This window comes from Branchiostoma lanceolatum, chromosome 17 (assembly GCF_035083965.1).
Source record: "Branchiostoma lanceolatum isolate klBraLanc5 chromosome 17, klBraLanc5.hap2, whole genome shotgun sequence".
NCBI classification, from domain to species: Eukaryota; Metazoa; Chordata; class Leptocardii; order Amphioxiformes; family Branchiostomatidae; genus Branchiostoma; species Branchiostoma lanceolatum.
Window position 1 is genome coordinate 19,279,425 of NC_089738.1, and position 24,715 is coordinate 19,304,139.

The window sequence follows — 24,715 nt, forward strand, 5'->3', positions numbered from 1 at the left end:
TCGGAAAATAAGCTAAGAAAAACGCAGATTACCTCTGTGAGTGATACAAATTCCAGTTGTAAATATAATAAGAATTTTCTAAGCAGATGTAACGATCCGGTTCAGCGTTTTACGCGTGATTGTACGACAATGCGTCTTATCTGTTTAAGGTTTTATAACCTGCACTACTAAATTTTTATTATTAATAAAAATGGTACCGATTGGAAGAGTTGTTGTCGATCCATCCCCTGTAGTGGTAGTTATGCCAGTGGAAGTTGGTGTCGGTGCAGTTGTCATTGCTTGGGTTGTTACTGTTCCATGTGTCTGAGTTGGTGTCTGTGTGGTCGTCATGGCTTGGGTTGTTATTGTACCATGTGACTGAGTTGTTGTCTGTGTAACTGTTGCTAGAGTTGTCGTTATACCTTGTAGCTGAGTTGTTGTCTGTGTAGTTGCTTGGGTTGTTATTGTACCGTGTGTCTGAGTTGTCATTGCTTGGGTTGTTACTGTCCCATGTGTCTGAGTTGTCATGGTACCGATTGGAAGTGTTGTTGTCGATTCACCCCCTGCGATCGTTGTTGTGCCGGCGGAAGCTGTGGTTGGTGCAGTTGTAGTTGCCTGGGTTGTTACTGTTCCATGTGTCTGAGTCGGTGTTTGGGTTTGTGTAGAAGCGTGCGTTGGTCGGGTTGTTTGGGTTGGTGTTGGTGTTTGTGTAGAAGCGTGCGTTGGTTGGGTTGTCAACTGTGTAGATGTTGCAGTTGTCGTTATACCCTGTGTGGTAGTCTGAACTGATGTCGCTGTAATCATTTGGGCTGTCGTTGTGCCATGTGTCGCTTGTGTAGTCTGGGTTGGTGTCATCGTAATGGCTTGGGCTGTCGTTGTGCCATATGTCGCTTGTGTAGTCTGGGTTGGTGTCACCGTAATGGCTTGGGTTGTCGTTGTGCCCTGTGTCGCTTGTGTGCCCTGTGTAGCTTGTGTTGGCCTGGTAGTCACTTGGGTGGTTGCAATTGGTTTTGTTGTACCCTGAGTTGTAGTCTGGGTTGGAGTAGGTGTAGTTATTGGAGTTTGTGTGGTGGGACGATGTGAGGGATGAGTACCATGCGTGGTAGTCTGAAGTGGTGTCGTTGTAATCATTTGGGCTGTCGTTGTACCCTGTGTGGTGGTCTGGGTTGGCGTCATTGTAATCATTTGGGCTGTCGTTGTGCCCTGTGTAGTAGTCTGGGTTGGCGTCGTTGTAATCATTTGGGCTGTCGTTGTGCCCTGTGTGGTAGTCTGGGTTGGAGTAGGTGTAGTTATTGGAGTTTGTGTGGTAGTCTGGGTTGTAGTCGGTGTAGTTGTTGGTGTGTGTGTGGTGGGACGATGTGAGGGGTGAGTACTAGCTTGGGTTGGCCTGGTTGTGGTTTCGGGGGTAGTTGTAGTTTCAAACATGGTGGTTGTAACAGTTGTCGATGTTGCAGGTGCCAGGGTTTGAACTCCTTGTATTTGTGTTGCTGTTGTTATTGGGACCAGTATTGTTGTATTCCCTGGGAGAAGGGTTGGCAGGGTTATAGTAGACTGGCCCCCAGTTGAGTTTGTAGCTTGGGTGGATGACTGATTAGCTGCGGCGAATGTTGTTGACTCTGTTGTTGTGTCCAGCGTCGATTGTGAAGTCGTTTCCGGAACAGCTACGACTGTAACAGCGAGAATAAAGTAGTTATAGAGATTAAGAAATCGTTAATGATCAAATGTTCACTGGTTCATATATTACATGCATAGTATTCTAGCTATCTTTAAGCGATGAATGTTTCACCTCAGGCACCGCAACTGATTCGATGTAAAGGAACAAATTCTGACATTGATGAGAAAGATTAATGTTTTTCCCAAAAAAATGTAAAGGGAACACAGTTAAAAGCTCCCCAAATTATAATGGTAAGACATTCAAAAAATTATTGATTGATTGGTTCATTGATGATTGCATGATTGATTGATTGATTGGTTTGTTGGTTAATTGATTGGTTGGTTGATTGGTTGATTGATTGATTGATTGACATCTAACCTTGCAGAGTCAGCTCCAGAGTCTGTGACGTCCCATCAGACGACACCATGTAGAGTTGGTAGGTTCCGGAGTCGGAGGTTGTGACGTTTTTCAACCGCAAGCCAGCGTCTCCAAACAGCTCTACCCGTCCCTGTAAAATAACATTATCAATTAACCGATTAAGGTTAGATATCCACACTATACGCAAGGTAGCAGTTACTAAAGTAACTGGATAGAATTGGAAAACGGTCATCGTTTCAGACAGCATCCGCTGTCTTTCATCAGTGACCGAACGAGAATCTGGACTTATCGTGTTTTTAGCCAGAACTCTGAACCAAACATCCCCCTTTTAGTTGCCTGTGTATTTTTATTTCTCCGACAAACGTATGAAATAAATTTGTGTGAATTCTCCATCTCAATATTAAACATATCAAGATAAAAACACCAATAGCACGGCAAGCTATCCCTGCAGACTGGAAACTTGTCGCCTTCCACCAAGTGGCACGGTTACTCTTTTATTGGACTGGAAATGAATTATCATCGTGATTTTTACCTGATAAGCTTGGGAAATGTAAACATTGCCCGTCTTGCTGGCGATCCCAGTGTCCGGAAGTTTCTTCCATGTTTGGAACAGCGGTGTGATACCCGGTGGCAGTGTGTAGGTCCACTGCAGGTCGGCGTCAGAACCCGCTGTGACGTTCACTGTGCCGCCATTTTGGATGTCTAAAGGTCAATTGAAATTAGGAATAACTGAAATAGTCCATTGCTACTACGTGTGTAGAGCGAAAACAAAAGAAAAGACAGGAACATAGTATCAGAAAAAGGACATGAAAAAATTCAAGGCTTCGCTCCTGAGGCGTTGCTAAAAAACAAGCAGCACTTATTTATGATTTACTTACATATGCCTTGTCTGTTTGGCTGATTTGCACTCGAGTTAACCGTCAGCTGTTTAAGGTAGCCGTTTGGCACTTATTTGGAATGGGTTAAGGGATTCCACAGTAGGGAGAATTCGAAGGTTGATATTAATTATAACACGAGAATTACTTTTATTGACACCATTTGACACTCTCAGTCTGGAACATGTATGCAAATATCGGAACCCCTCTCCTGAAATCCACTACACATTATCAAACATTTACCTCGCCCTACAAACGCGTGATAAGAACAAATAAAACATTTTGCACTGATATATGGCACAATGATGATGGTATCCAAGCGGACATATACATTGCACACAACCCACTAAAGTCAATTTTGCAAATTTTTGTGCCAAGTTCATATTACAACATTCCCTTTTATAAAAGAAATTCCTTCTAAAGCTCCTCGCTTTTATTTAGCGATAAACTCTCGTCTTGAACCTACTCCATGCCACTGTTTGGCCGGTTGTATATAGTTAACAGACCGGGCATTTTTCTGTTACTTTGCATGGCCCGGTGTTAAATTACCAAGTTGGAGTGCTGCACACACACGTACATTGCAGGGATCTAATGTATTGTATACTTATACATATCAAAGATAAACAATGTTTTATTAGTTCGTAGCATAGTCCGTGCGTTGTAGAGTACTTTGTTTGAGATTCTTTGATTGCCGTGCTTTTCGTAATTACGGAGTTCTGTTGAAGCTGGTGGATATGTTCAATAGAGTCGTGAGAATAATCTCGCCTGTTAACATTACCTGCCTGATAATAGACCTGCTCTCGGCTTAAGCCTCTTTTGTAACAGTGAATGGAATGGTAGCAATTTTCATGTAAACGCTTTTACGCCAAATGATCACTAACTCTCCGAGTCTTCTGGTAGCAGGTGACATTGTCAAAGGTTTAAACCAGATTTCTCGTTTGAGTGTTTGAGATGTTTCGCTCGTTAAAAGCACAGTCGCGTTCATTCGTTGCACATTTCTTTTGTACAAGGGATTTCAGACAGGTTTTGTCAGAGTCAGCGGTCAAAAAGGACCTACTACAAATTTTACCCCAAAAGACATCTGAAATTTGTAAAATATATGCTAGACGTTGTGTGTTGAACAAAATTCACCTTTTTTTGGGACAAAACAGGTTACAAACAAAAGGCTACCATAGATGCATGTTAGTAACAGCTAACATTGTAAGGCGAAGTATTATAGTTACCTAGAAACCTGGCAGGCTTATTAGCTAACTTAATAAACGCAACAGGAAGGAGCGCTTGTGACCTGTCCTAGCAGACGCTCGACTCCGACTGGGTTCTGACGTCTTCTTTTATGCCTTTTTATCGACTTTTTATTTTGTGAGGGTTCCATTTAAAGGAAAGATATACGACAAAAACAGTCTGATCTTAATCTCTGCCTAGAGAGTATGCGTGAGAAGATTCAGTACTGTGACACTCAGTCAAGAAAACCTAGATGCGCTTTAAAGGAATGGATAGAGAAGATAGAAAATACAATGAAAGATCAAATTAACAAGTTTTACAACTTCTATCGTAGTTTTGTTGTGTTTATCTCACCTGTTTGTCCGTGCCCTTTCTTCACCAGGGTAGGAGACAGAAACATGGCGATCAGAGCCGTCTGGAGCAGCCGACAGGACGCTGGCATGGTCACCCAGGCTGTGTCCTGGTCGAACGGTTCGAGATCCCTGTTTAAGATCAAAAGCTGGGTGGTTCGAATCCGAGCTACATGTACAGTCTGCTTGTCTGAATGCCGAGCGCGAAATTTGCACTCCTGCTTTTGCAATCCGTCGTTTCCTTGTTTGAAGAGCCGCACCCCTAGCTCGTTGAAAGAGTCCAACGCACTTCCTCTGATAAAGTAGCGTGTACAAATTGTACGCACGACTGCTCAACATCTATATCAAAGCTTGTCCTACTCAACTCCCAGTACAAGACTCGTCACGTTTTGCCATGTCGCTATTCTGTGCTTTAGCAGTGCCACTGAGTGGAGTGATTGAATTTGTTTCCTTATCCACCATGTGACGCCACATCAGGAACTTTTCTAGAACCAACGATGACGTCACCATTCCAAGTCAGTGCACGTGAGGTCATCGATCTTTGCCTGGGGAAAATTTGTAATAAAAGAACGGGCGTGCTGAAAGCACCCTGTTACCATGTTGTATAGGTGTGGCACTTATACTACTCGAAGAGCTGACTTCTAATTACTTAATCCTTTATGGGTTGATAGAAGTACGAGTTGATTATGTCCCTTCCTTGTTCTTTCCTGAGATAGTATAAGGTAGCAATATGATCCATCGCACGACAGTTGTACGACAGTCGAACTATCTTGCGACAGTCGTGGATGTGTCGAACAAAATTCAGCTGTCTTGCGACGGGAAACGGTTGTCGTAGATACTTGTCGACCGTGGGTTCTGTACTAGCCTACCCACAAAAAAACAATCGCACTACTAATGTGGACACCCCTTACTGGGTTAGGTTCACTTGAAGGTATATCGATTTTCACGGCTAGTTTGTCTAACTGAACTGAGGCCACGTTTCTCCGTATCTGAGCAGGTATAGTGATGAATGTACGGACAACCTGTACAAGTTTACATCCTAGTTGTTCAGTGTTTATCAAACTCAAGTCAAGAACGTGGTGCAAAGTTTGGTCGCAAATTTGTGGTTACGGAAATATCTGTTTTGCTCGGGGGCTGGGAGTGGCCATTTAGCCGGTGTAGTTTGCGTGCTACTTCACCGTTGAAACTGCGTTGAAATCACTAACCTTTTTCCGACAATCATTTTTCACTTACTCGCTCACTCCCCCCTCTCTCTCTCACTCACTCACTCACTCAATCACTCACTCACTCACTCACTCACTCACTCACTCACTCAATTATGCATCCATTTCTGCCGAATGCTACTACCCATATCCCACCGGGCATGGTGGAGACTAGCCTGGTAACCTCACCATCGAGAGCTCCTCGCTATCTCTACGGTGCTGGGAGTGCTGCCCGCCCGGCCAGACCCATTGGCGCACGCCGGGGAATTTTCACGGTAAAACAAACCATTGATTGTTACCAGCCTAAAGGTTGATCAATACCGTGTACGTGACAACATTGTCGTAAGCACCAAAGTCTCAAAGTCTAAGGTCTTAATGTTGATACTATTGTTGGTGAGGTGAAAAGCAGCGTCTATCAACAAAACAACTCGTACTCGACTTGACGTTCAAAGTCAATGATAGAAGCTTTATTGAGGCTTTATTGGAGAATATCCATCAGTAGTGTGCCCGAGGGCACATCTGTAATCTTCATGGACTTCTTAACATTAAAGACAATTACAATTACTACATTTCCCAATGCTTACCACGCACAAGTACATACAAAACTATTACATCATTGATAGTTAATTGTTAGAATATTGTCGATGAAATCGTGAAATGATGGTGACAGTCAAGGTCTTGCTCTTAATTTGTCTAACCTGAAGGTTACCTTTATAGCTTTCACGGGTTTCCACATTAATATTGGTTTTAACTGAAGTAAACGTGTAGCCTTATTCTGTATACAGGGAGTTTATATTCTCTATTTGTAGTGTTTGACCAAACTTGGTCGCGATAGTCAACATCTGATAATGTAAGGTACTCGATTTCCATTTCTAACAGTCCATAAATCTAACACCTTTTAACAAAATTGCACATAGTATATTTCCTTTGGAAATCTTTGTTTTAATTCATATATATCCCAAACATTTCATGTTAATCACATGGTGCCTTACGATATGATATCTGAATATCAAATACTATAAATGGGTGAAATATTTTCTGACAAAATTACAAACGTTCATCCTGACATCTGCTTGGATATAATGAAGCACAATTACGTGACCAAGTATGAATACGGAGCGGACTATTCCTCTGCCTGAGGCAGCAAAGCATTCATGCGACTTGTATGAAATCCATACATCCATTGCCAGATATTGCTTAAAACATACGAATCTGTATCCATGCATAGATGCTGAACAACATGATGTAAGGAAACATGCTGTGCTGCGGGGTGTAGTACATGCCAGTTGCACAGGAGGCGCTGCTGTATCCCCGGCCGTTGTTGTTGGTATCCCGGGCTGGAGTAACACAGGATATGTTTTGAAAAAGTTTTTCATGCAAAAATGATACAGTAGACGTATATGGATACTGCCCCCTCCCAATAGCACAATTCAACTGCTCTTTTAATCAAGATCAAACAATTCGTTCATTACCTCTTAAAAATAAATAAAAAACTATATATTGACTTTATTCTTGCGTTTGAAAACATATATAGATGATCACCCCCCCCCCCCCCCCCCCCCACGAGGTAAAAGCAAAAAGCTGCATTGACTCCCCTGTTTTGTGTAACGACACCAAGGCTACTCACTTGCACACAGGGCGTACTTGTTGTAGTAGTCGTCTCCATGCAGCATGTTGTCAGACCCGAATTCCACTCCTCTGGCACCGGTTTCTCTAGTATAGATCGAGCCAGTGTAGAAGTACACAAAGGTGCCGAAGAGGGGCGGACACTGCCAATATCTATCATTACCACACAGCTTAATCGAAAGTGCGCCGAGGGTAGGCGTACGACAGTCAGAGCCATCGGGAAGGTCAAACGCGATGCAGTCATCGGACCAGGTGGGTAAGGCATGGAGACACTTTGTGCCTGACCTCCAGCACGGATACCCCATCCCCGTCGCCTCGCAAGTGTCCTTTACGTTGCCCTGGGTCATCGGTCCGGTCGCAAGGACCTTAAAAAAGGCCCAGTTGTCATGCGTGGTCAGGTACACCTGTTTATCTAAAATGATTGATAAATTCTGTTATAAATCACAAGTTCATGTTTCTAACGGGTGGGTTACAAGAACATAAAACTTAGATATCGGAATCGATATCGGCCAGTAAAATTGTAAGCTCCTGGCTGGCTGTTGAACGTGCGCCAAGTAATAAGAGTGCATCGTAGGATATTGGAGTTTTATTTGTTAAACAAGCAGTAAATCTCACATGCTGACGTTTCGGTGTTGTGTAACAAAGAAAACTACCTTATCCTATGTTCTTCTATAAACCCGATGAAGTTATTTTCGGAATAGTGCATCGTATATGTTATCGTATATACACCGCGTGCACAATGAAAAATATGGTAGGTTCCTGTGTCATTATTATTTGAAAGCCAAAGGATTTTGGTATGGGGGTAGCTTTCGCTTTTGAGATGAGGAAGGGGTAACTTTGACCTGAGAGCCTATTTTGCATAGGAATGTACATGAAGAGTCGGTTACATGTATTGCATGGGGAGGGGGGGGGGTGAAGTTAAACAATCCATTTCGGAGTGTGGTGGTGTTAGGGCGATTCACCTCTGCATAAGGTTGATATGGAACAGTAACTTTACTTTTTTGCATACCGACCTTGATCACAGCTGGTTCCTTCTTCGCAAGGTGTACAGGTGTAGCTCCCCAGACCGTCATCAGTACAGGTTCCGGTTGCACACGGGGAGGACGCACAGTTACTGACCTCTGGAATACGTAAAGGAATTATACAGTGTTATAAGTCATTGTTGCCTTAGTATTGTACATCTTTATAATGACATTGTAGGTACCATTATTGTGGTATATCAGCAAGTGCCGAAGTTATACCACTGTCTTTTGTTTCTTGATAGAGAAGGGAGCTCTGGTCCCACTGAACCGTTTTGTTAAAGGCAATTGCTTCGTTAGAATCTGCTATCATGTGTATTCTGACCATGAAAAACATGATAATTTTGTGAATTGAAGATAACCCGGCCTATCAATCCCCTCGAGATAAAATGCAAAGTTTTTTCAATGACCTCGTCTGGTGTAACAAGATCGAGGTTACAGCCTCACCTGCACACACGGCGTATTTGTCGTTGTAGTCCTCTCCAGGCAACTTTTCCACGTGTGTGTCGTAGTCCATTCCCCAGCTGCCACCTTCAAACATACGCCTGTAGAGAAAGATGTCATCAAGGGGCTGGCAGTTCAGGTAGTCAGTGTTTCCGCACAGCTTACTCGAGAGGACGGCGAGAGTTGTACAGCTGATATCGACCTTGTTAAACGAGATGCATGCTAGCTCCCAGTTCGACTTACACCTACCCCCACCTGTGCCGTAGCACACATTCTCCATCTTCGCGTTTTCACACGTTTCCAGCAGATTGTTACCGATCATCTGTCCCTCCACGCGAACCTTATAAAAGGCCCAGTTTTCATGTGTGGCCAGGAACACTCGTTCACCTGAAAAGATAAGAAAGTATTTTATCGCCAATGAATATCTAAAGGGAAAGGGTTCGTTTCAAAACCAGTATTAAACAGGTGGAGCGGATTCACTCCGGGTAAAATGACGTGATGATGATGTTGCCAAGTACCAGAACACCTTACCAATTAATCTACATATAATTATTTGGAATCTGAACTAGAGAACATGTAAATGATGCGAATTCAGAAATCATAATTCACAATGTCCGGATGAAATTATTTTTTTTTTTCAAAATCCTTTATCTTATATCTAAACTGCACATACCTACATGTATATGGCTACCGCACCAGGCCCTTAAATATGCCCCAATTGACCTGGAAGATGTCCTGTTATCTATTACTCATATTGTGCTGTATTTCTACATGTGTGTGCATGGAAACTTGCAAACAAGATACGTATAGTGAGTACGCCTTTGTACTTCAAGCCGTAACCACATACTATACTGCACAATTAACAACAGTGATCGTTGTTTAAAACTCCTTCATATGTCGACATTTGCACAACCCGACCTAATAACTTGTTTAAAGCGACGGATGTGTTACTTGGGGTGAACGTCCGGACGGCCTATGGACGTCACGTACAAAGTGCAGAGGTTTGGTCAATAACGTGTGCGTGGCAACGTTGTCGTGCGCAACAAACTTTCTCAAAAAACAGGTATTCATTTGAATTAACATTTGAATGTCATCGTGGTAGCAGTGAATTGTAAGACACAAAAGGAAACCCTGCTCGACTTCGTCCAATGCCAAAGATAGATTTCACACCGAACATTTTCTTTCATATAATGTTATACTGTCCAAAAATTTTCATCTTGATCAACGTGTGACAAAGGATTTGGAATCTAATAGCCATCTATTCTTACTAGTATTAGTGGAACGTTTTCTGACAAAACACGTAACAAACGTCCACCCAACATCTACTTGAAGAATATAGACTACACCCGAGCACGTACATATTGACGTCACACAGTTTGTAAATGTGTAAACTATTCCTCCAACCTGAGTGGGAGCATAAGCATTCCTGCCAACTGTATGAAAGCCATACTACTTAAAATGTACGAATCCGTATCCAGACCGTGTACTCATTGCGCACTCGACAATTTTGTAATTCATCGAAAAAATGATTAGCGTTCCAGATTATGTATTTGCCTTTTGGACGCTATCGACACACACACAAAAGTGTACTTTGCATTTTGTCCTGCTGGCAAATAATTGAAATGGATTTTTTTGTCGAATCGACAGAAAAAGGGGCGTTAGTTTTATACGAAGGTAAAAGGGACGGTCAAAAAGTACTACGACATTACGACATCGTCACGTAAAGACGTTCAAATTGCGCCATTGGTGTGCCCCTGACTCTGAGACTAGAGTTTGTGAGTTCGATCCCGGCTGTGTCGCTCACCCGACATGCGCGCTATTCGAAAGGAGGACGGGACTGTTCATTGTGGCTGTTATAAGGACTAGGGGAATTTTAAAGGTACAATGAACCTGTAAATGCGGTACATAGTATCTGTCTTCTCTGTCACGACCAGTGGAAGATAAGTGCGTTAAACCTAACTGTATAACTTTAACTTTCATTTTCAGTGTAGATAAGATGAGGACAGTTTTATGAGTCAAAATCTGATCATTCGTTTACACTGCCAGTTGAGTCAATGACAGGTTGCACAACAGTATTCGGAGGGTGAAAGTGCGACATATTTGCATCATAAAAGTAAGTAAAAGCGCTGAAGTAATGTGGGCTAATCCAAACAAGACTGAGACTAGCGAGGGCCTTGCTCCTGATTAAGAACTGATTTCATGTCTACCTTGTGCCGATCCCGGCCAGACGATCACGGCTGAGATGAAGAGCAGAAACTTCCACATCTTTGCCGTCTGTTGAGCTGAGTTAGACCGTGGTGCGTCGTGAAGAGACTGTTTTACGAGTTGGGTTGTGCGCTACTTCTGTATGAGAATGGTCTTATATGCGATTAAATAGACTGCTGATTGGTGTGGGCCACCGTAAGACGTCACAAGGTCAACATCACATCCATGACAACAAGGGCGAGTTGCGCAAACTCTCTAAACTGGCACGAGGCAGAACATGTGAGGGGGGTATTGAGGTGACGTCATAGTATCAACGGCCGGTTGATGCAAACAATGCTTAGATAAAAAAAGATTCACAGGTAGGTGTTACTGGAACTGGGAGCCAGCATGCATCTCGTTTTACAGGGTCGATATCAGCTGTACAAAACAGATTCACGTTCTCTTCAATGTGGGCTAGGGCATTTTAGAATGTTCTAGTACCTCAGTTGGCACGAAGTAAGCCAAAACGTATCTCCTTTTGGCTGACCAAGAAAGCTCCTTCAAAAGAGATACAGGGCTCGAAATACTGGGTGCATGTGCACCCAGTGCACCAAATTTTGGAGCTGTGCACCTAATCTTTTACTGTGGGTGCACTGGTGCACCCAGATATTTTCGTACGGTTTAATGTGTAAAGGTATCACTGCACACTATATAGACAGCATATTCTTGACATCTGAGGTTTGGTCAATAACGTGTGCGTGGCAACGTTGTCGTGCGCAACAAACTTTCTCAAAAAACAGGTATTCATTATCTACGCCGAGTACTTGTACTCGGAGTAGATTATGTTTTCGGTTGAGAAATCTGTTGGGTGGGTCTAAAAGTATGTCAAGAGCATAACTCAAGAAAACTTCGAGTAATCTTTATGATTTTTGGTAGGTGTGTAGTGGTTGTGCAAAGGAAGGTCAAGTTCGAAAATAGTTAACCTTGCGTTTTTCAACAGTACTGCAGCGCACTTTGCATTTTTTTGAGTTTGTATGTAGGCAAAAAAAGTGACGGAAACGTTGATGGATCTTCATGATTTTTTGTAGGTGTGTAGATATTGTAGAAACGGAGGTCAAGTTCAAAAATGATTTATCTGGCGCTTTCCTACAGTACTGCAGCATGATTTGTGTGTACGTGAGTTTGTATGTCGCCAACATAACTCGAGGAGCTGTTGACGGTTGTGCATGATATTAAGTGGATAGGTATGGGTGTCAAAGAGGAAGGTCAAGTTCGATAATGGGCATCCTAGCGGATATTTAAGGTACTGCAGCGGAGCTTCAAAGTTTGAGGCCAAATTTTCTGGAGGTGTCAAGTTCATCATTTTTAGGTGGTAGATAGCTTCTGGGTCAGCAAGTAAGTGGTGTAAATTAAGACTCCCTAGCTGCTTGTTTGGAACTGCAGTTGGCATTTTTGTTGTTACCTTTGGAGACGAATAACTCCAGCAAGGATTGATGGATTATCATAATTTATGACATGTGAATAGTTTGGGTGATGCTTTACGTTATTGAATACTTATCATGCAAATAAGGAAATAATTTGCATAATAAATGAGGAAAGTTTATCAATCCGCCAAAAGCTTGTAGTCAAATGTCATGCAAGTGTTATAGTCATGATTTTTATGTGGTTTATAGCTCTTGGGGCAGGGAGTAAGTGATGTAAGTTTAGACCCCCTAGTGGCTTGCTTAGAACTGCAGTGGGCTTTTTTTATGTTACCTTTGGAGGCAAATATCTCGGGTAGGGTTTGATGAATTTGCATTGTTTTCGACAGGTAGCTTATTGAGGTAATGATTAACAAATCGAGATGTATGTAATTGTAATCAAGGTCTAATTAAGTGGTGAAATAGGCCTGTTTATAATTGCGTTAAAGTACCTCTTGTTGACCTACATCCAAGGACAACACCTGTTTGCCACTTGGGCTCAAGATTGATGCTCTGCATTCCTTATATGGGTCAGGCAGCACTACATAACCCGGCTTGGAGGGAGCTTATGTCAACAAACACGAAGGGAGCTTACATCAACAAAGACGGACAGGACAGGCCTGGCGGACAAGTCAAAAAGAAAACAATTGAACATCACCTGGACACGGCGTTTCTCAATTCACCTCCATTATGCTTCAACTGTGCACTTGTGACTATAACGTTATACATGGCACGTTACAAGAATTCTTACACAACATTTATGTGAAAACAAAAATGAAAACGTTGGTGATCGATAGATATAAGAAATTATGTGCAAGCAGCAGGCACTACAGAAGGCATTATACTAAGCTTTATGTGGTTTGTAAAATGCCGTTGTATATACCACACTTACGCTGGATGTGGACCACATGTACAGTCCTTCGTAGATGAGAGTACAAAAAGGTTCTTGTACAGATAGTGATATAAATATCCTCAAAACCAGGAAAGCCTTCAAAACAGACCCATCAGGAGCACTAGCGTTGCACGTCTTTAGGACCGACCCCGAGGTACACGAGCACAATATACAACACCCGACTAAACTCCTCTCCAGGGTGTTTCACATTAAAGCCAGAGACACGAAAAAAGATATTATAAAACAGCAACAGTCAGGTCTCACAAATCTAAAACTCCACAAAACCAAGTAAAACAGGAGGCTTAAGAGAGATATTGTCAATAGCAGTAGGGGCAAGAGTCATAGTCACTGCCCCTGGCGTAACGTTGCAGACGGAATTGTTAAGGGCGCATTCGCAACAGTAGAAGGCATTGACAGCACGGGTCATGATGTCCACACCATCCTCGTAAAATTCGACAGTGATCGCGTTGGCAAACAAGCACTTTCCGACGATACAAGAAAGATTTACCCAAACGCGGTACTCATTAAAAGACAACGTTTCATTCCCCAACGGTTACGACAATCCAAGTACAGCGAGAACAGTACCCTCTGTCTTTAGCATGGGGCTGTACATATACTGATTTGCTAGTAGTTCGAGGTAAATCACTGGGCAAAATGTCCCCTTTGAGCGCAAAGCTTATTTTTTCCCCAGGTCAGTTATATGTTGCCTTAAGTCGTGTTGAGTTTGAACGGATTGTATCTATTGGGATTTAAACTGTATGCAACCGGTGGATGTCTTCTACTTCGTGGAAACCTTCCTGAATGGCCAACAACAGACTTAACATTTTCTGCCACAAGCAACGGCCTTTAGAACAGACAGAAATGGAACAGGAGGAGGGGCGATGACTGTTCTATATTTCAGAGATGGACTGGAGTGCACACATGTAGCTACCACAGTCACTAAACTATCGACCACAGTCAACAGCATTAACATCTACAGACTACACTCCTTGCCTGAAGCCGCCTTTATCGATAGACTACAAAAACGTCATACATCAACTTCCAAGTGACATCTTGACAATTATCCTTGGTGATTTCAATTTTGACCTTTTCCTCCCCAAATCCTTGTAATCCGTAACGGGACAGTTCAAGCTCCACTGACAATACCGGTAGTACCCTTCTAGATCACGTTTATGTCCGTGGACATGTACAAGACAGAGTCACTGTAATCATCATCATCTTCTGTGTTGCCTTGAGATAACAGCAAACTGCTACTTAAGGTAATACTGTTCATACACACAAAGCTACATTTTTGACATGTTAACCTTTGGCACATATAATTCAAACGCTCTTCTAACAACAGCAATTATGATTACATAGGCATTGATTGTAACATACATTTCTAATTTAACTTGCAAACCACCATACCCTGTACATAACACACATGTACACATGTCAATTAATTCTCTCTGACACTCTCTGCACTCTTTATAGAAACCCTTGCTTATTCGGCGGAGATATGTGTTCGTGGAACTCTAGTTTGAATTAACATTTGAATGTCATCGTGGTAGCAGTGAATTGTAAGACACAAAAGGAAACCCTGCTCGACTTCGTCCAATGCCAAAGATAGTTTTCACACCGAACATTTTCTTTCACATAATGTTATACTGTCCAAAAATTTTCATCTTGATCAACGTGTGACAAAGGATTTGGAATCTAATAGCCATCTATTCTTACTAGTATTAGTAAGTAGTATTATACGTTTTCTGACAAAACACGTAACAAACGTCCACCCAACATCTACTTGAAGAATATAGACTACACCCGAGCACGTACATATTGACGTCACACAGTTTGTAAATGTGTAAACTATTCCTCTAACCTGAGTGGGAGCATAAGCATTCCTGCCAACTGTATGAAAGCCATACTACTTAAAATGTACGAATCTGTATCCAGACCGTGTACTCATTGCGCACTCGACAATTTTGTAATTCATCGAAGAAATGATTAGCGTTCCAGATTATGTATTTGCTTTTTGGACGCTATCGACACACACACAAAAGTGTACTTTGAATTTTGTCCTGCTGGCAAATAATTGAAATGGATTTTTTTGTCGAATCGACAGAAAAAGGGGCGTTAGTTTTATACGAAGGTAAAACGGACGGTCAAAAAGTACTACGACATCGTCACTTAAAGACGTTCAAATTGCGCCATTGGTGTGCCCCTGACTCTGAGACTAGAGTCTGTGAGTTCGATCCCGGCTGTGTCGCTCACCCGACATGCGCGCTATTCGAAAGGAGGACGGGACTGTTCATTGTGGCTGTTATAAGGACTAGGGGAATTTTAAAGGTACAATGAACCTGTAAATGCGGTACATAGTATCTGTCTTCTCTGTCCCGACCAGTGGAAGATAAGTGCGTTAAACCTAACTGTATAACTTTAACTTTCATTTTCAGTGTAGATAAGATGAGGACAGTTTTATGAGTCAAAATCTGATCATTCGTTTACACTGCCAGTTTAGTCAATGACAGGTTGCATAACAGTATTCGGAGAGTGTAAATGCGACATATTTGCATCATAAAAGTAAGTAAAAGCGCTGAAGTAATGTGGGCTAATCCAAACAAGACTGAGACTAGCGAGGGCCTTGCTCCTGATTAAGAACAGATTTCATGTCTACCTTGTGCCGATCCCGGCCAGACGATCACGGCTGAGATGAAGAGCAGAAACTTCCACATCTTTGCCGTCTGTTGAGCTGATTAGACCGTGGTGCGACGTAAAGAGACTGTTTTACGGGTTGGGTTGTGCGCTACTTCTGTATGAGAATGGTCTTATATGCGATTAAATAGACTGCTGATTGGTGTGGGCCACCGTAAAACGTCACAAGGTCAACATCACAGCCATGACAACAAGGGCGAGTTGCGCAAACTCTCTAAACTGGCACGAGGCAGAACATGTGAGGGGCGTATTGAGGTGACGTCATAGTATCAACGGCCGGTTGATGCAAACAATGCTTAGATAAAAAAAAGATTCACAGGTAGGTGTTACTGGAACTGGGAGCCAGTATGCATCTCGTTTTACAGGGTCGATATCAGCTGTACAAAACAGATTCACGTTCTCTTCAATGTGGGCTAGGGCATTTTAGAATGTTCTAGTACCTCAGTTGGCACGAAGTAAGCCAAAACGTATCTCCTTTTGGCTGACCAAGAAAGCTCCTTCAAAAGAGATATCACCATCAACTGCAGAGAGGCATATCGTAAAATGTGCCAACTTGGCAGTTTTGTAGTGTACATTACAATTGACCATTACCATTGGCACATAGTTAAGTGTATATGACGTAACACAACATGCCGTAACACTGTATTTCGTAACCACAACCTATACTGCTCACTTGGCAACAGTGGCAGATGCTTCAACCTCTCCAAACTTTTCAATTGAAAACCCCTTCAATTGCACAAACCAGACCTGACAACACCGCTGTTTCTCGAGATGGAGATCTAATTTGGTGTGAACGCTCAGACTGCCAATTGACATGCCACGGGGTACAGAGTGCAGAAGGTTGATCGATACCGTGTACGTGGCAACATTGTTGAACAATACAAAGCCTCATAAACAGATTTTAATGTTGATACGATCGTTGACTTACTGAGCTGAGGGCAAGACTGGGTCACATTCCTCCGTAGCTGAGCAGGCGCAGTGTTTGATGCAGGGGACACTTGTGTAAGTTTATATACCCAGGGACGTCGTGCGATGTTTGTTTTTTTCAACTCAAGATGGTTGAGCCAAATTTTGCCTGGAACTATTTGGTTCGGAAATCCGGGAATTGTCTGTTTTGTTTGAGGGTTGTGTGTATCAAGCCAGACGATGTAGTTTGTGTGTAAGTTTACTGTTTTTGAGAGTGTGTTTCAATCAATGATATTTTTCCGACTATGTTTTCTCCATTTTGTGAGTCTATGCGCCGTATTTGCAGCGGTCACATGTGAATGTACATTTGCTTTATCAGTAAGGGATTTCCAAGTGTTTGTTTGTTTGTTTATTAGGAATCTCCATTAGTTACATTGAACTATTCTTCCTGGAGTCCTCTACACACAATCGAATAAAATACATAACAACAAATTATACAGATAATGTTGATCAGACAACTAGCATAAATCAATCATTAACGTTCTTAACCATATCATATTATGCAATACATTAAATTACTCATAACGTCAGTAAATCAATTCATCATTATCCTCATTCAATTAACATAAACAGAAACATTATTATCATATTATATCATACATGTACATAATATTATCATATATTGGATATTGTGGAGGTCAGAGGTCATGAAATATACGGATGTCATATAGTCAAGTTTACCACCATGAGCTGATAGGTGAGTTTTTATGTCTTTGAGTTTTTGTCCAGGACCAGATTTTTACTTTGAATGCACGTGGATTTGAGGATGTAATGTGAATTGGTAGAGTGTTGTATGTTCTGATAGCTCTGTATAGGAAGGTTCGAGTAATGGCATTAGTTCTGGGTTTGGGTAGCAGGAATGCTCCTTTCTGTGCTAGTCTGGTGTTGTGAGAATGTGCGGTGTTAATTGTTTTTAAACGACTGAAAATGCATTTTGGCTGTTTTTCCTTTACTACTTTATGGAATATGTTGATAGTGTCTGTGCAATATCTGATGCACCCCCATAGTCTTCCGCGAGAGGTCGCTACTCACTACTAGTATACCTTTCAACTAGCCTTGTTTAAACTAACTGTAAGAACCCATTTTCTCGGCAAATATTGGCATTTAGGAGCTGAAAATTACAGGTAAGGGTTTGGCTATCTTATTTAGTTAGAAAAATAGTCTCCTAGCTATGTTTGTAGTCTCCGGTACACCCTGAAATGAGTTCAGTCTGGATGTGATCATTTCTTGTGAAGATAGGTTAAAGGTCACCAAGGCTTATTTTGATGCTGTAGCGACACTTTCCACCTTCTGGAGTCTGCTCGAAATCACTAGATGGGCACTTTAGAGGTCAGATTAGGCTGCCGATTGGAGTATTCAATGGACTTCAGGTAGATGACGTTTGACAGCCTTTTTCTTACATGTTTTCCATCTATAGATAGGAGATTGGATTGGTGGAATGGGGATGGATTTGCCATTCCATTCTTTAGTAAAATAGGCCAACTTTTCATAAGAGAGTGTGGCATTCTTCCTGCAACGCATTTTCGTCTTCTTTTTGGTGTGTGCAACACATCGTAGTAGGCTATCAAGTACATAGGTGCGATTGTGATACATAGTGGTTATCAGGCAACGTTATCTGATACTAAAATCTATACTTTCATATGTTTTATTCATACTTTTATATTTTCTATTCATACTTTTATATTTTGACTTGCCCTCGTAAAAGGCGAGAGTAAAAAAAATGGACAGAAACTGTGAATTTCATTTTTATGCAGGTGGTTTATTGATCCCCAACGTCTTCAATCTCTGGTTAGTTTCTAAATTAGAAAAAGAGGCATTTGAAAGGCGCACATGTAGCCGCTATTGGCTGTTTGTTGTCACGTGGGAGGCTTCCGTTGTGACGTCACTCATGCTTGCATGAGTAGGCACCTCCACTCTCAGGGGTGCAGTACATGCCATCCAGACAGGAGTCGCTGCTGCACTTGTACGGGAACCCCCGGGCGCGATGAGGTGGGTCTAGATGCACATAGTTTTCACAAAGTAGATTTTGTTAACAGTTTTTCATGCAGAGATGATAAAAAACCAAACATATAAAGAATATGTACATGCATAAAACTCCGTAAAGAGTGTTTTGGAGAGAACTTGTAATGATACTTGAATAATGAAAAATGAAAAAAACAAATCAGTATCACTGTAATTATCAATAAAATGTAGGTCTTGATTTAGTGCTGTTCAATGATACGGATTGCTTGATGAATACAATTTCACCAACAACATGTGGCATCTATGATATCATAACGAAAACTGTTCTCACGACAATGGTAGTCAACCCCTAAGTCCTCGCAGATCCAGTTATGGTGACACGGGTCTGGGTTACACCAGTCTACGTCTGAATAAAACAAATAAAATCAAAACAGGACGAATGGTTGAATTGTGTTGTAACGGTATGGGCATATAGCAGGAATTTGTATTCCATGCTGAAAGCCCTGGTCTGGCCCGTGGTGACATATGGCTGCGAAGCATGGACACTTCATGCTAAGGACACCCAGAAGATCCAAGCCTTTGAGATGAAGTGTTACAGGAAGCTACTAAGGGTCAGCTGGACAGAACATCGTACAAACAACTCAGTGCTAGAAGAGCTGGGGATTCAAAGGTCACTACTGAACATGGTACAGAGAAGGAAGCTGCAGTACTTTGGCCACGTCACTCGAGCGCAGAACATCTCAACCCACATCCTGCAAGGGAAGATCTGCGGCACCAGAAGCAGAGGGAGGCCACGCAGGAGATGGGGAGATGACATAAAGGATTGGACAGGACGGTCACTTGCAGAATGTACCCAGAGGGCGAAGGACAGGGAAGGATGGAGAAAGCTCGTGCTGAAAGCGACCATGGTCCCCGACCCTCAAGACTGAGGATGGGACTAGGTGAGGTGAGGTGTATTTGCTAGAATGTGTGACAAATGTAAAGCACAGTCTACTAAATTCGGTAAATAGCTTCATCTCGTTAACATGCGGTCCCAACCGTGACAGAAACTACTCCAGTCGTGAACAAATGTGACAGGTATGTAGGCTCAATCGCGTTTGGGACCCCATCCTTGCTGTAACGCCACCATGCGGCCAGAAGTAGTAGAGCACATTCAGCCCATGATGATGGTTGCTGAGGAGTTACAGAATGCTGGCCAGAAAAAAATGGTTTCGAGCCGGTGTTAAAAGAACCTCATTTTCCTATCACACCAACCTGACTCACAGTGGGCCATTTCTACACGGCCGCCCAAGCTAAGAAACCTATATCCACCTGTTGGTGTCAATCTACCAGCGCAGTTTGCTCTAAAGAAAATGACCGACCTTGATCACAGTTGGTTCCTTCCCAGCCGAGCTCACAGCTACATGTGTAGCTCGCAACCCCATCAGTACAGGTTCCGTGGATACAAGGGTTGGTCGCGCAGTCATCGATGTCTGGTAAAATTATCAGATATTAAAGTCTTACACAGCAAGTGATTCTCTTATCTCTTCCGGGAAGGATATTCAACTTCGACGGGTTACTGTTTTTGGTTGTGTGTTTTCTCACCAATAACACAAAATCATTTTGATGTCCCAAAGGAACATGTCAATTTGGGCCCCCTAGTAGTATTCTCAGGTACAGGCCGACACCCCCGTGATACGGTGTAGTATGGTCTACTCCATAGTCTGTCTGCATGGCCATTGAAATTCGTTGGGGCACCCTGCTTATGTTTGTGATTTTTTTGTTGTTGATGGATTAGTAGTTTATTTTTTTATGTGGCTTGGTATTGAGGTACTGTATATTTGTTTTGTACATACAGACCTTGTTCACAGTTGGTTCCTGCCCAGCCGTTCGCACATCTACATGTGTAGCTGGCAGGGCCATCGATACAGGTTCCGTGTACACATGGTGATGACTCGCACTCATTGATGCCTGGAATAAGTGCAAGTATCATATAGTGTTATATGGCATATTTTTCATCCACATCACTATCATCACAATATTATCATCATCATCATCATCATCATCATCATAATCAACACCATTACCATCATCATTATTATCATCATTATTATAGTGGCGTCGTGTGGCGTAACGGCTAGAACATTTGGCCGTCAAACAAAGTAACCCGAGTTCCATCCCGACTCGCCCCCAGACATGTCTGGACATGCGCCCGGACGTTGTACCCTTGGGAAAAACACAAATTTCCTCACTCAGGTGATAATGAGTACCTAGCTTCGGTTAGGGACGTCCCTCGGATAGGACGTTAAATGGAGGTCCCGTGTTTGGGGAGAGCCACACCCTGCGCACGTTAAAAAACCCACCACACCTTTCGATAAAGAGTAGGGGCATCCCCCGGTGTGCGATGGTCCAAACCTTACAGTCTGGTCTGGGTTGACATCTTGAAAAGGTGATAGTCACCTGTTATGTCAATCCTTCCACAAATGTGGTAAATCTGAATACATAAAATCCCATCAACACTGTATATCAACAAGTACATCAGCAAGTGCTGGGGGGGCACCGTTATTCCACTGTATAAGAGGGATGGGTCGGGCACTCTTGCACTATTACAGAATCTACACTTCCATACCAGTGTAATCGACACATTCAAAGAAATATCTACCATATGATGATAAGAGTTTAAACAGAATATAATTGTCATCATGTAAATTGAGTGAAAGTGCACTAACCTGTGTCACAGTTGTGTCCTGTCCAGCCGGGCTCACAATAACACGAGTAGCCCCCGATGATATCAGAACAGGTGCCGTGGACACAAGGGGAGGACGCGCAATCATCCGTTTCTGGAAAAAAATTAAGCTACATAAACTTTATTTAAGATAGAAGAGCAGAAAAATATTTAACGATTTGCTTTTTCAATTACTTTCTTTACAAACGGAATATGTGTGGCAGCACAGACAAATAACCTCCCTTTGTCTATCGTTAAGAAATGTGCTGCTAAGTTTTGCTAGATTTGGAAATACTTTTCCGTAATGATATCTCGCAATGATATAAGAAACCTCCATACTAATTACACATATGCGTAATGCCATATAAGGGGAATGAATGCCAAAGAAACGAAAACATTTAAACGTATTCCGAAACTTAGTCAATAGGGCTCCTCGGCTCTAGTTTGAATGGAAAGTGAATGAAGAAAAGGCCTACCCCCAGATACTAGGACTTCGCACAGGGTCAGTCTTCGGAATGGTCCGGGAAGACGGATGCCCACGTACCGTCCCCGCATCCCATAACACGAGACGGAAATGGCTGGCTGGTTTGGGTCGATTCGATGATCATCTCCACACTTAAGGTTCTGTCCAACCTGGGGGGAATCCCCGATGTGGATGTCAAAGTGGTCAAGTTGTTCCCCACAGCAGTCCTGGCGGTTGAAGATGTCCACTCTGTAGAAAAAACAAACAAATCAATGATACAAAGTTGCCACATTTTATTAGTCAATGGGTGGAGAGTAATTTGCTGTCCACGTACCTGTCAATGATGTGCTCTTGGCCAAGATCTACCCACCAGCTTGGATTACTCTGATCTAAGGTGGATGCGCATGAACCAGCCGAGAAGTCGGTGTTGGTGTTCCCGTCTACAGCAGCGCTGGCAGGCCCGATGTTCGGATCCGGATGGGTGCTTGATTGGTACGCTGGCTTTCCCTGGGCGACATTTTCACCTGCCGTAAGAGGATTATGATTAAAAGTGCCATATTTACATCGATGACTCAAGTTGAGCAAAATGTTTTCTATTCCCATGACAGCACAGCCAGCATTATATTCCGGGTCTTAATTTTTTTATTCAGCGGCCCGAAATATGGACAAGGCCCCGGCGTCGAGAAAAGACGGGGTCGTCCGGTAACTTTGCCCCCGCTTCCCGGCCCCATCGGGCTGGGCTCCGGGCGCCAGCGGAGTGGGTGACCGCCCATCCCCGACCGATTCCGTCTGCGCGGAGGGGGACGGGGGTGGACGGGGTGGCGGCGCAACAGAGTCGACCGTGGCGGGGCGGGGCGGGGATGGTCGCCAAATAACATGAGAAAGTTAAATCATTGTCGGCTTGCACAAAAAGCTATTCAGTGCGTAAAAATGCAACATCACCGTAAAACTATGCGGGAAAGCTTTATCATATCAAAAATGGAGCACCTGACCTGAGTGTGGACCCTTACTTCTAGTTTAGAACACTACTGCCACAAATTGTTTGCCTACCTCGCGCCGATTCCGCCCAGACGACCACGGCCGCGACGAACAACAACAACTTCCACATTTTTGTCGCCTTTTGATCTGAGTTAGACTGTGGTACGATATGAGTATAATCTGTGCGCTACTTCTGTAAGAAGAAGGCCTTATATACGAGAATACAGAGTGCTGACTAGTGTGGCCTTCGGTAGGACGTCACCAAGTCTACATCACATCCATGACAACAGGTGCGACTTGCGCAAACTCAACAAACTGGCACGAGGCAGACAAGGTGACCAGCGTGTTAAGGTGACGTCATGGTAAAGACTGGCCAAGAATATTTAGACCAAAAATTCCCGCAAAACATATCCATGTCTGCTTCGATGTAGATGTAGACCGGATGTTGGCACGAGGAAAACGTTTTGTCTTTAATGTGTCTTGTATTAAAACGTTGCCTTTTTACTTTTGAACTAAGCTGTTCTATTCAGACAAAGTGATGCTAAAGTGGATCAGCTGACACAGAGCATTGTCTCTCCAGAGCACAGAAACGGACGATATTTTTGTCCTGTGTTGACTTTTGCCGATAACAATTGTCCATGAACGGTCGGCCGGCCCGACACCTCCGCTCTACAGAAGGACATCCTGGGGATGTTTACGAAACTTCAGAACGACAAACAGGCAACAGTTGTTTCGTTCCCAGATATCCTGGGTAAATATCTGGGTTCGGAGCGTTGATACGCATGAGCCTTGTTTTTTCGTAAAGTCCCAAAACGACTTTGTTAAAGCGACGTAAACAGTTCAACTACGAGGGGTGATCAATAAGTCCTCACCTATAAATGAGGTCCACAACTCAAATTTTGGGGATAATTACGTAGTGTGACATCTTTTAGCAATATGCACCAAACTTCAAATTAGTGTGACCCTTACTTTTTAGACGTCCATTTGAAAACTATCAGGTAGGTGACGAGAAAAACAAGGGTGCACTGTGGTCAGAGTTGTGTGGGTCAAGTTCTTCATGCCATGAATCGGCATAAAATCTGCGAAGACATTGTCAAAATGTTTGATAAAGATTCCCTTCTAATTTCAACTGAAAAGAAGTGGGTATCTGACTTTCAGCAGGGCAAGTCGGCCTGCACACCTCAGGTCACAGCTCAATTGTCCATGTTTCTATCCTTCTACCTCACCTAATGTTACTGAGGGTCATCTGTAAAGTAATGTTCACAATGAATTGAAGCTTGGTGGATATTGCTAAAAGATGTCATACTACATGATCATGGCCCAAAATGTGAGTTGTGCACCTTATTTCTGGGTGGGACCAAGGACTTACTGATCACCCCTCGTACCTTTGCAGTCCGAATTGCGCCCGTTGTTACAGGGGATGTGTCATGGCGTAAAGTCGACAGCCCCGTGTATGAGGGAGATTAATGATCAGGCCTTAGCCTAAAGCGCCAAACCTCTGTATGTAAAAGAGCCCAACACACTTATCAAGATGAGAGGGTTGATTGGGCAAAATACGGAAACCGTGGCGAAGTTGCATTGCGCTGCAAGCCGCTTTAGATTGAAAAGGGTATCATGCTTCACCTCAGTTGAAACGGTGTACATTTTCTAGAGAATAAAAGTTA

At 42.9% G+C, this 24,715-nt stretch overlaps 3 protein-coding genes across 3 annotated transcripts; all 3 read right to left on the reverse strand.

Moving 5' to 3' along the window:
• Nucleotides 1-144: 144 nt before the first annotated feature.
• LOC136422525 (mucin-2-like) lies at nt 145-4,626 on the reverse strand. Its single transcript, XM_066410297.1, has 4 exons — nt 4,462-4,626; nt 2,544-2,713; nt 2,012-2,141; nt 145-1,646 (listed from the first exon to the last, which is right to left on the reverse strand). Exons 1-4 carry the CDS (start codon nt 4,547-4,549, stop codon nt 145-147), a joined length of 1,890 nt encoding a protein of 629 aa, XP_066266394.1. The 5' UTR covers nt 4,550-4,626.
• A 1,472-nt stretch (nt 4,627-6,098) lies between these two features.
• On the reverse strand, nt 6,099-11,139 carry LOC136423202 (uncharacterized). Its single transcript, XM_066411274.1, has 5 exons — nt 10,956-11,139; nt 8,752-9,135; nt 8,299-8,406; nt 7,287-7,697; nt 6,099-6,996 (listed from the first exon to the last, which is right to left on the reverse strand). Exons 1-5 carry the CDS (start codon nt 11,011-11,013, stop codon nt 6,857-6,859), a joined length of 1,101 nt encoding a protein of 366 aa, XP_066267371.1. The 5' UTR covers nt 11,014-11,139; the 3' UTR covers nt 6,099-6,856.
• A 7,543-nt stretch (nt 11,140-18,682) lies between these two features.
• LOC136423203 (fibropellin-3-like) lies at nt 18,683-23,320 on the reverse strand. The gene is made up of 8 exons (XM_066411275.1): nt 23,124-23,320; nt 22,408-22,597; nt 22,087-22,322; nt 21,615-21,725; nt 20,746-20,856; nt 20,268-20,378; nt 19,238-19,312; nt 18,683-18,939 (listed from the first exon to the last, which is right to left on the reverse strand). Exons 1-8 carry the CDS (start codon nt 23,179-23,181, stop codon nt 18,827-18,829), a joined length of 1,005 nt encoding a protein of 334 aa, XP_066267372.1. The 5' UTR covers nt 23,182-23,320; the 3' UTR covers nt 18,683-18,826.
• Between the last annotated feature and the right edge of the window lie 1,395 nt (nt 23,321-24,715).